This window comes from Mytilus californianus, unplaced genomic scaffold, assembly GCF_021869535.1.
Source record: "Mytilus californianus isolate M0D057914Y unplaced genomic scaffold, xbMytCali1.0.p SCAF_13, whole genome shotgun sequence".
Classification (NCBI taxonomy): domain Eukaryota; kingdom Metazoa; phylum Mollusca; class Bivalvia; order Mytilida; family Mytilidae; genus Mytilus; species Mytilus californianus.
The window spans coordinates 39,449,652-39,463,171 of record NW_026262615.1 but is presented as its reverse complement, the minus strand read 5'-3'; the positions used below and the strand labels follow the sequence as shown (position 1 = coordinate 39,463,171).

General features: G+C 31.3%; 1 protein-coding gene across 2 annotated transcripts in view; it reads left to right on the top strand.

Moving 5' to 3' along the window:
* LOC127723642 (perlucin-like protein) overlaps positions 1 to 8,466 on the top strand; it is a 37,276-nt gene extending 28,810 nt beyond the window's left edge. Inside the window, exons 4-5 of one of the 2 annotated variants that reach the window (XM_052230342.1) lie at positions 7,688 to 7,733; positions 8,245 to 8,466. In XM_052230342.1, the coding sequence (XP_052086302.1) occupies positions 7,688 to 7,733; positions 8,245 to 8,291 (93 nt within the window). In that variant the 3' untranslated portion in view covers positions 8,292 to 8,466. The remainder of the gene's footprint in view (positions 1 to 7,687; positions 7,734 to 8,244) is intronic. The other variant, XM_052230341.1, reaches the window with a different exon arrangement.
* The last annotated feature ends 5,054 nt before the right edge of the window (positions 8,467 to 13,520 follow it).

Here is a 13,520-nt window from a genome sequence, read left to right as displayed (position 1 = left end):
GTTCATCTTAAGATCCTGCCCCCTAAAAAATGATTTAAAACTATAAGATTTGTATTAAAGAAAAAAAAAATGTTTTATTAAAATGAAATAAATACACCCAATAAATTTAAAGTAGACTTAAACATTTAAATTACATCATTTATATAACAACCGACGAAACATAATCTTTTCACCGATACATAATAGTAAAAAAAAAGAGGTTATTGTATATGAAATTACAATCATACTAGTATTTGTCACGAAAACATGTATTTCTCTGTACGTTAAATTATATTGACAACGATGTGTGAAGAAAACAAACAGACATAATAGGTGAAAATGTCAACAATAGGGGTACAGCAGTCAACATTGTGTTAGAATCTTAATCACTATAAAAACAAACAAATATGTGAACAAAGAAAAACAAAATGGAATATTGACAAAGCACATTAGCAAAAACGATAGACAAGAATACAAACATTACTATAGCACAATAACACAACGACAGGATGTAGAGTAGAGTTTTGTACATATTTTCATTAATGAGTTAACTGTTTAATGTGTATGCCAAATAAAGCTTCATAGTCAAATTAGAACTGAAATTTGATGTTGTGGAAGGGTCATAATGGACACATATTCGTGTTTCTAAACTTATTGTATTGAACGTTCTTGCAGATATTGTATCAAACTGTTCTTTTAACTCTGCCACATGTTCGTACGCACATATTAAGCTTACAATTTTCACTAATGAATTGTTAGATAATACCCAATGATAAAAATAGTTTTTTTTTAATTAAATACTGTTTATTTCAAGCTTCTTAAACGATAAATGCGGTTTTCAAAAATGAAAAAAAATATGTTTCCTGAATACCACTTTCTTTTTATTCTGTTGTTAAATAGATGAAAACAAAAGTTTGATCATCCGTTTTTCCGTTATTGAAATGAATGAACAATGCTGAATTTTCAGCTTATAAAACAAAAACAATGATGGTCGATGATTTTTTCCCCTTTTAAGTTGTTCATAATTAATAACAAGATTAACTGAACGGATAATTCATAAATACATCACTAAACAGTGGTTATTTTGTCTTATATTGTTCCCAGCATGAAACACATGGAAATGAAATGATCATTTCTAATATTCATCAAATGAATAAAAATTCATGTTATGAAAACACATTACTGATCTTCTCATTTAAGGGGAAATTATAATCAAAGTTATTTTTCTGAACTTTATATTATCATTCCTTTGAAAAGACGTAAGAATATTGCACAACATTATTATAGGCTTGTTTTTTTTTAATATTTTATGTCAATAATCACATGATAATATGGATTCATGGCTTTTGAATTTCCTGTTTTCCTGTAATTATCCTACATGTATCATTCGTTAATTTTGTTTATATAATTAATCTACTGTTGGGGATAAAGCAAAAGTAACCGGTTTGATATCTAAGAAAACTAGTAACGACCACCATCAAATCATGTCCCACGTATGAAAAAAATCAAAAAGTTATTATAGACTATACTATTTTTACGGCTTGGTTTATAGACTTGCGGCATTTTAGATATAAACATTACGGTACTGTGTACACACTCACGTTTAAACTATATGATGACCATCAGACAATTATCTTTTATAAATTGTTGATGGGCTGCAAATTCATTGACATACCGAAAAATCCTCCTACTAATTCTAATGCTTTTCAAGAATTTCACATATATCCATAAAACAAAAGTTTTTTTTTAAAATTTATTAGTTTTATTTTATTTTGACGAAATGATTCAATCTTTAAAAAAGAGACAGGACATGCTAACTTTACTTCCCGTATACTTTGGTTCCGATGTTTGTGTCTTTTTTGGTTCATTTCACCGAAATTAAAAATTTACCAACATTACAATTTAAAGCAAGCCTCTCAAACATTTATAATCTAGTAAGTACGTGTTCAAAAATACAGCATAACGTAGTAGAAACCTTAAAGTAATGTTAGGACCTCATAAAATAGCTTTCGGTATAAAAAATATTTATGGCAAACTGACCGTACCTCTTGCCGGCAATGTTTATGATAATTATCGTTCAAGCGGGTTTTTTTCGTCTAGGGAAATTACATGAATGACGTCCCGCCAGAGTAGTGTTTTGTGAGTTTGAACACGTAACGTCGCACCAAGAACCCACTCCCATGAAACTATCTAATCCCCTTTGTCATCGCGCAATTAAAGCTTATCGTTTCATTGTCATATATATGCACATTGACAAATAGGTGTATGCGTATTGAAAATGATCTGTACGAACAGTTTTTTTAAATAGGAAAAAGCGCCTCCAAATTTAATAAGATGTTGATGCTTGTTTTACGTCTTGCGGCGATTAACTCATCCAACTTAAGGTTTAGAAATTATTAGCAATAAAGGTTCAGAAATGTGGGACGGCAGGAAGGAAGAACGGTTAATATGAACTGCAGATAAAAAAACAAATGGTGGATTATCGCAGAAGTTTTGCCTCGCACCAGGTAATTAATGGACCCCTAAAAGAGTTGTTGCAAAGGTTCTTAAAGTTGCAGAGAGCGTGTCATTCTCTAAACACGCACATGGGACATGGTAATTAATGTCTCATTTTTGAATGACAAACACACAATTCTAGTTTATTCATTCTGTACACGAAAACGGACATTCATTACTGACATGAGTTTTTAATCAGTTGGAAGAAATTTAAAACCACAGTGATATTATTCTTTATCTTGGTCATCTTTTGGATTGCATTTATATTGATGTGTAAACATTGTCCCCATATATATACTCTGAATTGTGTTGTATCATGTCTTAATGTCCACCACAAATAGCCAATTTATTCTCACTAAACTAATGAGTGTTATCGTCCAGTGATAAATTTTTGTTAAAACTTCGGAACATATATCGTAAAACACAATACGAGTACATTTTAACTATCAGATTTGCTCGCTGGTTTGATAAAATTTAGATTTGTTTAATGCACAGTAATAGCAAAACAAATAAAGTCAACACTTTATATTTTTGAAAAGATGTTTGTAAATGATAGTTTATAAATAAATAAGGGACGCAGAATGTTTCACAACAAATACGTTCTATAACAAAAAACATAAATTCCAGCTGATGCATATTTACTTCGAAGAATGTATAATCTATATTTTTGTGATTTTACTTTTTTATATACAATACACATACTTTTGTTACTTCATTTTAACACATATATTGTCCGTTATACAAGATCGATGATGCATTAACCATGTACATGTATATTGAAGATGTCCAATATCAGTACTTGTATAGGATGTTGGATTATCATACACGGCTGATTGATGTAAAAGTGCAAAAAAGAACGCATATTAAGGACATGACCAACTGCTGTTATTTGGAAACAGTCTACGTTGACACTTATCAACACACGCTCAGAGTTATAGTTTAACGGGTTTTATATCTAACAAGGTTTCAATCGCCATGATAAACATTTCACAATAAAAAGGTGCAATACTTTATTAAGTTTGTGGATATCCACAACTTGTCCCGTGTAATGCCAAAAATGACTTACCGGTTTTAGATTAACTTCATACAATACTGTTAGTTCAACAGAAAACGGTAAAACCTTTTTCACTTTCCTTTCCTGTGACCCTACCTGAAAACTCAAAATCTTATCTACGTGGTAACTTGAACCCAGCCCAAGTGTGGTATTCAATATGTGGGACAGACGGGACGATAAATTTTAAGACTTAAAAAATTCAAAAGTTTGTACCAACATTTAGATAAGCATAATCACAATCTAAAATTTATAAAATTCTAAGCACAAAATATTGGGACAGGGCAACATATCTAAAACTTCTATCGATGTCATTAATATTGTCGATAAACGATTAAGAAATAATAGGTTTCATGGTAAACGCAAAAACTGTAATCTCCGTATTAAACATCGTATAGATTATACACTTGCTGATCTGTTATCTATCGTGTTATAAAACGTCATCTTTTACCCAGTTGTATGAAAACACCCGTATTATTACAGCCTTTTGTCATCACATGCTGTCATATCATTACAGGAGACTTCAACATTGTCGATGTCCGTGAGGGCAAAAATTTTCTTAAGAAAGGACCTAAATATCGTCCTCCATCTATTATAGATTGGAAGCAGTGTCGTCAGGTCATTAAAGACGCTCTGTCTGCCTACTGTATAAAAAAGTGTTAACGTGAAAAATCTGACAAAAACTCTAGACAGTTATTTGAATAAAAGTTATGAACACTGTGATGTTCGGATATCTCATTTTGAAAATAATTCTGAAATTGATAATTTATTTCTGGAATAAAAAAACCTCAACTACTCGCAAGGCGGTTTGTGTTTGTACCGCAGACCAAGCAGCAAATAATGTATTGATGGTGTGACGCATTTTCTACTCGGAAGTTCTACACAACAAAATTATCAATTCCTCTACATTCAGGTCCGTACTCCCCACATAGAGTCAAATTGTAAACAAGCATATCCGACTATGTACTGGTTACCTAAATAACACAAACAACCATTTAAATTTCGTTGTATCTCCGCATCTTGTAAGTGTTCTACTACTAATCTTTCAGTGCTTCTAACTACTTGCCTCACTACTATCAAAGAACTTTTTATTAGCTTTTGTAATAAAGCTTATAAAAATAATGGTATTCATTATTTTTGTAGTGTTATAAATTTTCTACATGTTCTAGATAAAATACGTGCTTTTGACATGTTTGATGGTCCTTCTAATTTTGTTGACAGTTATGATTATTCTACTCTCTACATTACATTTTCACACAATCTTATCAAGAAGTTTTCATATTTCATTAAATGGTCTATTAAAAAATTTTTTTTTTATAAAATATTTATTTGCTGTAACTCGTTCAAAGCATTTTCTGTGCTTGAAAACACCATTGTGAAACATTTGATGACGATGAAAAAAATAGACATTCAGTTACCACTTGAAAATCAAATAAGGTAAAGAGTTTATACATAAAAAACGTTTGTTTCTTTTTTTCTTTTTACTTTTTTACAATATGCATGCAATAATGTTTCATTATGTTTATTAAATGTTTGAAGTTCGTTTTATTTGTCAATAATTGTTCAACATCTCTATTTCAATTTTTATGTCATATATTTTGTATTGTGTATAATTAACTCATTAAGGCATTTTTAATTGATACCACAGGTATTGTCAAATAATGTAACGAAACATCTGTTTTCATAATGGATCTTGAGTAATTCGAATAAATACAAAAGTGTATTCAATAATATTTATTGTAATAAACTTGAAAATAACTATGCTTAACTTGCTAGAAATTTTGTTCTTTGTATGGTCGTTTGAAAGCAGATACACAACAAGCTAGTCATCATTATTACCCCGGAAATACAGAATACACCAAAAAAAGAAAAATTAACAAATTGGAAAGAAAAAATAATAACTTTTTCAGTAATTATTTGCATAGAGTTTATCATTGAGTTTGAAGTATCACCATCTTTATAGGTTACAATTTGTTATAAGTCCGGAAGACACGAAACTAGCTATCATGCAGAGAATGTTAGCGCATAATAAGCGATGCAAATTCAATGATATTGTACAAAAAATATTACTTATATAAAAATAAGAAGATATGGCATAATTGCCAATGAGAAAACTATCCAGCAAAGTTCAAATGAAGTAGATGTTAGCAAATATAGACAACCGTACGGCCTTCAACAATGAGATAACCCATACCGTATTGTCGGCTATAAAAGACCCAAACATGAAAACAATGAAACAATTCAAATGAGAAAAAAAAGATCTAGTTTAAAACAAAACAATTTACGAAAAACAAATATTACAGACATGAACCAAGGACAACCACTGAGCTATAAGCTTCTGACTTGGGACAGGCACATAAAGAATGTGGCGGGGTTAAACATGTTTGTTATCGCTCTACCCTGAGGTACGGACAACAAGTGAGATCGTACTCTTTATCCCAAAAAATACATAACAAATAAATATTTCTATAAAAAATAATTAGAATTAAAATAGAATACAGTAAATACACACAATCAATTAAAACAGAAGTCAAGGCAATTTAATTACGTTTTTCTTTTTCCACTAAACATCAATAGTAAATCAGGCTATGCAATATACAATTACAATATTTGTCACAAAAACACGTAATTACTCGTTACGTTGATGTTTTTTCATTTTTTCTTATCAGTACCTGGAAACTATAGAAATAGTGCATCTTAATCAGGTTTGCATATGTTCTTGCTTGACAAAATGCTTCTTTGCGTCTTCCTTTTTTCGGTATTGTCCGTAACCTCCTCATTAGCCACGGAGAAAAGATTTTCTGAAGATTCATCTGATAAATCTTCCAAAAATCCTTTTATGTGGATGATGATGAAACAACTATAACTGACAGGAAACGAAACTAAACAAAGTGCACAGCCTCAATAATCAGAATCATGTAGCAATTAACAATATTAATGGAAAGCTAGACATGCTAGAGAAAGCCGAACAAAAAGGATTACAATCCATTAAAGGAATTCAGAAGAAAATGAAGGACATGCAGTTAGAACTACAGCTTTTGAAGAAAAGTAAGTACAATTATTATTTACGAATGTGTTGTCTAACAAAATATGAAATCATATAATAAAGATTGAGAATTTTAAAGGTTTAAATTTTTTGTTCAAATTCAGAAATAGATTAAACTCATCAACACAGACCCTTCTGTGATAAAAACTCTTTTTTATCGAGAAATCAAAGGAAAAATTGCACAAACTGAATATTTGAAATATACTAGTTTGCTTTTTAAAGCCAGCGATGATATCAGGTACTCTGAAAAATCCTGTTCCACATGTTGCATCCGTCGTGTTGCTCATGTAAGTGCAAATCCGGTATCTCAAGATGAAGGCTAAATCTCATCGTGGAAGGATTGTGAACAACTTGATAAGTGCAAAATTTATCTTATCGCTTGAAACGTGTATGTGGCCCCATCGGTGTTCTGGGTAACAAGTCATAAAGCATTTACATTTTTTTGTTTTATTAGCTAATATAAATGGTATCATTTTTTTTTGTAGTTAAACTCAAAAGGAGTGTTCGATTTTTTTTTAAAGTAGTATATATGGACAACAGGAAGATATAACACATTTCAAGCACCCATCTTTAAAGCTTTACATCTTTTGATTCACAGGAACATGTCCACAGGACTGGAGGCTTTTTATGGGCCATTGCTATTTGTTCGTGTATAAAAAGGTGACATGGAATACAGCTAAGGTAATTTAAATAATTGCATAAATCTGTTGTGATTAAATTCATTATCTCTATTGAGTCCAAAAGACCAATTCCAGTGCAGTTATACTGGTTATTTCGTGAGTTTGAAATAGAATAAAAAACTTTTAATAGTAATTTAAAGCGCAGTGTATTTTTGTTTTGTTACAAACACTATTTAAGAATAGTAGTTAAACTAATCCCAACTGTGGGGTTATACAAGTTCCTTAATACGTTCAAAAATTCTAACAGATACCATTGACAGTGTGTTATCGGAGAAACATCTAAACAATTATTTAAGTCACCTACAGACCCCACGGTGTTGTAGATAGAGATCTGAAATGTCTTCGTTCTGGAACTTCCAATAACCGAAGAAAGCTTAATCATGTCATGTTTTATTGTAGAATGCATGCCAACAAAAAGGTGGTTACTTGGTGAAGGTTGAAAGTGTAGCAGAGAATTCATGGTTGATTTCAGCATTAAATGGTAATTTCTATTTTAAACATAGTACACATGTAACTATTTGTTTTAGTTAAATGTTATAACTTAAGATTGCCTAACATAGAGGGTTTCCGTTCTTGGAGGTGTTTGCTTTTTGTGAAAGATTCTTTACCTACGACGATAACCTGACGATGTTATCTTTTTGTCTTTTGGTCTTTTATGGATAATGTCTTACTGATGATCATATTACATTTTCGTATTAAAACAGAGCATATTTACTCTTAGAATTATGATAATGATTTTATAGAATTATATTTGTTTTACCATTTATGAATGTTGTTATATGTGTCAAATGGTAAATTATTCTCATAAACATACAACTCGTGTCACGATTTCTTTTTCTTTTTCTGTCGCTGTTTTTTTACTGATGTTTTTTTTTATATAACATGTAGTTGCAATGTTATAAGTAAAGGCATGATACATGTTCGGTGAAAATTACATTTATTGTTAAAATTGGACCTACTGTATATATATTTACATTTGTTTCTTCTCATAGCTGAAGTATGGAGAGGCCTGAATGATATCCAGACTGAAGGACAGTGAAAGTGGACGTCTGATAATACTTGGAATATCATTTAATGACTGGCAATATCCTGAACAAAATGGCGGAAGGAGAGAAAACTGGGTAAATTATTGCAAGTCGATATGAAGGCAGAACGCTTGTGGATGGAATGATCATCCATGCAGCTATCCAATAGGTTATGTTTGTGAAAAACAACCTTAAAATATTAAATATATGCATATCAAATGTCTTTAATTTTATGTCATGAGATTGCTATCTAAAAGACCTATAACAACATTCTTCGTATAAATACAATGCATATCATATCAATAAAGGTTTTTTGTAGGCATTAGTTAATTTGCAAACTTGACCAACTAAATCTTAAACTGAACATAGCTCAAAGTATGTTTTTTTCTCAAACTAGGAGAGAAATGCACTTCGTCATTGATTAAGCCTTAAAATTGTTATCTTTTGAGAGCAAATGATTAGTCTTTCGTACACGAAAAGAACTTCTGGTGTACAAAAGATATTATTCTTTGATGAATTATTACCATCCCTAGGTCGATAACACTGATAGTGGAGTTGATGATATAATATATGAAATGCAAAACGCAAATAAAAATTGTTCTTAATAAAAAAGATTTAAAAAGTATTTTCCATCAAAAGTCATGTCAAAAGACAAAGAGACACTACCGTTGCCAAACAAATACGACAAAAACCCAACCAAAACTGAACTATGTTCACTGAGAAATTTTAAAGACACTATCATTAATTTGATCGACTGTTAATGATCCGTGTCACAGAGGACCGTGATAATGTTTTGATTGCATAACCCTGTGCATTGCGCTTCAAGGATATACACAATCTCATTTTAAATGTCAAGTTAAAGTAAAACAAATTGAGAAGTGAAAACCCATTGTTCAGATAACAATTGGAGGTCTTTCAACATCAACGTTCTAAAAATTGAGTTACTTCCGGTTTACTGAAAGTGACTTTTGGCGTCAAATCATAGGTTTCTTCATAATGATTCCATAAATATATAGTTTCTATGTACTTTTGCCTGAAAAAGGAAGATAATTTCAAACTTCCGGTTAAAAATATGTCAATTCCGGTCTCAAATGATAGCTTTATTTACACTGATTCCCAAAATATATAGCTTGTATATCCTTATGCCTGTAAAAATGAAATATCTTATTGTTTTTGTTTTATAGAATTCCACTTCCGGTCTAAATTAATAGGTTTATGGATGCCGATGTAAGAAGTATATGATTTCTACGTACTATTTTACAAAATAAGTGCGACCATGACAACTTCTGGTTCACATAAGATCACTTCTTCCTCAACATTTTGCAAAAGACCGTATGGCTTTATCATGTACCAATCTGTAATAATAAGTAATAATCGATTTACCTTAAAATATAACATTTCAGGGGCAATAACTCCTATCAGATGTTATTGGATTGTTTCAGACCTTTTATGTCATTTCTTCATCACAATGCAGCCAACATTGTGCACTTGTTCTTTTGAGTATAACACTAAACTTGTCAAAGAAAATACAAAAAAAACATGAATGAGCAAAAATCAAAATTGAGATTATGACCTTGACCTTTGACCTTGACCTCATTTTCTTAGTTAAGACGCAAGTACCTTACATAAACAGACAAGGTTTATACGGCTTGCGGTTTATGAGTAACAAAATCACAACGACAAATTTATTTGCTAAAGGTAGATAACCCCTATAAGATTTTACCGAATCGCTTCGATCCAATCAGCCAAAAATTCCTGATGATTTCACGAACAAATATGAAAAAGAATTTTGTCTTTATCTTTTTTTGGTTATGGAAGAGATACACTCACAAGAAAAAACAGTGTTTGGAGGGATAACTCTTACAATGAAAAGTCTTCGGCTTAACAAGATGAGTTTTAAAAGACAAATATCTGTTCGATATAATATCTAAAATATCTAAGCGAAATCTTGCGAAACAATTTCATACCGCAACAAAAGTGTTTGGCGGAAAAGGAAAACAAATAATATTAATAATAATTAACATCAGAACAAAAACAATAGGTCTTTCCACAGAAAAGTTGAATGACCTAATAAAACAAACTAGAGAACTCTCACTTCCATCCAAGATTTTCAAGGTCAAGCACAAAAGCTGGATGCAAATGATTTTAGTTTGTTATGACTTGGAGATTCATAGGCCTGCGCGACTTCAGTAGAAACGTTTTGGGTATATTGTTTCCTAAACTTTTGGTCCTCAACGTACTCGATGAAAATTGATTAAGGAAAACATGCAATGCGTAATCAAATCATTATCCTACTCAACTGTCAAAATGTACAAGTACACTTTAAGTATATGTTCACGGTTAAATTAACAATTGAGAAGTAGTTGCTTATCGTGAACTTGGTGAGTGACCATTAAACGCCAAAGTCGAAGAACAATACAAATTTACATGTAACATTATAGATGAATTTGTCCTTCATATTAAATATATATTTCGAGAATGTATTTGTAAAGTTTGATAATCGCCTGAGACGTGGATGGGACTACAGTGCTTTTCTGGGTAACAGCGCAGATAGAATCTCAAAACTTGACCAAAATGAAATTAAAATTACATAATGAGGAAAAATCTCTTCATTTTATTGTTTTATTTGCTAATGTAGATTGTATTAATTTTTTGTATCTAAATTCCTAAGAAGTGTTATTTTTTTTGTAAATAGAATACATGGATAACAGGGAGATGCACCCTATTTCAAAAACCCATAAGTTTTTTTTATGAGTTATACGTGGTATTTAAATATGGTACTAAGCTTTACCGAATAATATCAATTACTCAATTTGCTGCCCACCTTTTTTTTTTGGGTGTTTTGAGAGTCAGAAGACGTCTTAATACTTGTTTATTTAAAATACACAAAAGTAAAAAGTCAGTTCATATTAAGAAACAAAAATGGAACGATATCACTCGTCCTATGGGTTCAAGATAAACAAATTGACGAACAACTACATTTTCCCCCACCATATCCATACCTGCATGCAATCCGATAACCCATTTCAAAGGAACCATGTTAATTGACTAAAAAACTTAATCCCGGAACGTTGTTACACTGAATATAACTTTAACATATGTTTATGTCTTTTGCTAAGGTTAAAAGGTGCAAACTTGGCACAACTTGAGAGTGTAACAGATAGATCAATGTTGATTACTATAATGAAAGATTATGACTTTTTCTACATCTTGTATAAATGTGATTGACCTGTCTTAATGCTTAAACCATAATCGTGCATTTAACAAACTGAAGAAACTACAGTTGATAACATGACATAGTTTCCACAATTTTTATATTGTATATAATTCTAAGATAATTTTTGTTGAAATCTAAGAAATTTTACCAACTTCAATGATTAAATGAGAAGATCCGCAAAATGTATCTTGTTTACGAAACAGTATTCAGCAGTAAGAGCTACATGGTCAATGCAAGCAATTTAATGATAATTCATCAATGAACTAAAATCCAATCAGGTGTCATAATTGTGTATTACCTGAACTTGGCAATCGTAATAGTGGTATAAAATATCATTACAATATTGAGTTAGACTACAATACTGGAAAATGAGTGTATATAAAAACAGGAGGATGTGGTATGATTTCCGATGAGACAACTCTCCACCAGAGACAAATGACTTAGAAATTATAAGTCACCGTACGGTCTTCAACAATGAGCACAACGCATACTGCGTATTCAACTATAAAATGCCCCGAAATGACAAATGTTAAACAATTCAAACGAAAAAATTAGCGGCCTGATTTATGTACAAAATAATGAACTCAAAACCAATACGATATACAACAAATGACAACCACTGATTTCAGGCTCCTGTTTTGGGACAGGCACATACAAAATGTGGCAGGGTTAAACTAGTTTGAATGCGCCAATCCGTATCCTAACCTGGAAAAGTGGTGTATTAGTCCAAGAGAGGCGAAAGATACGAAAGGGACATTCAAACTCATAAGTTGAAAATAAACTGACAATGCCATGGCTAAAAAAGAAAAAAAGACAAACATACAAACAACAGTTCACAAAACACAACATAGAAAACCAAAAAAAAAATGATAAGAACAAACTATAAAAATCAGTTGAAAAGGGATGAACTTGTCAGATCGATACAAAGCAGAAATACATCTGACAATAGCACAGACCGAACGTAGCGGGGTTTCTATCCATCCCCAAAACACAAAAGTCACCAAATACAGATCAGAGAGCTATTCTACAAACAGGGAACAGATTGTGGATGATTCTTTGTTTAAAAAATTCGTAAAGATACAAACGCGGATTCCTTTTTTGAAATATTGAAAAATAAACAGATTCATAGTTAGAATCAAATGTTGTTTATTCATACGCCTTTACAAGATATGTTCTATGAAACTGACCTTATTTTATATCCGGTTTATTACAGATACTTATTATTTAGCATGTGCTATTGTAATCTGATTTTGATTCATATAATTGTTTTGATTATACCCTGCTCATACTCTCCGAGTTTTAAAGAGCAAATACCACTGTTTGGACAGGCAGACAAATGCATTATATATCTTAGATATTGGAACGGATTTTAAATTAGAATCAAGAGGATAACAAGAAAGAGTGACTTCAGTTTCAAAGATTGCCTGAATACAATCTCATTTTAAATTAAGGAGATTATGTTTTAAATTTACATGATAAACACTGTCCAGCAAAGACATTACCATTTTTTCACAAACCTTCTGACTATGATAATCAAAATCATTAATTATTTTTACACTAAAAACAAACAAATATTCAGATTATGTATATATAGGTAAGACGATTGGGGTATGACTGCCAACAAGACAACTATCAATAAAGACTAAAACACAAAGTTTTGACCATTTTTTGGTCATCAAGTGACATTCAAAAATGAGGTAAAAGGCAAATTCATCAATTACATTGTGGTCTTAAAGGTCCCAAAGGTATGACAGAGGGATTAACATGCAAAATAGTACACCAACAGACTATTAAACATCGACAATGAACGACAAATATATGTATTGAAAGCACCGCCCAACCACTGGATGACTTATAGCCGCTGGAGTACATAAAGAATGTAGTGGGGTTAAACACTATTTTCAGTGCTTCTCTAACCCAAGAGAGTAGTTTGACAACACGACGAAAGATCAAACAGTAAACATTAATATTAAAGAACATAGAAAATAACTCAAAAAATGCACAGGACTCAGAAGACAGATTAACG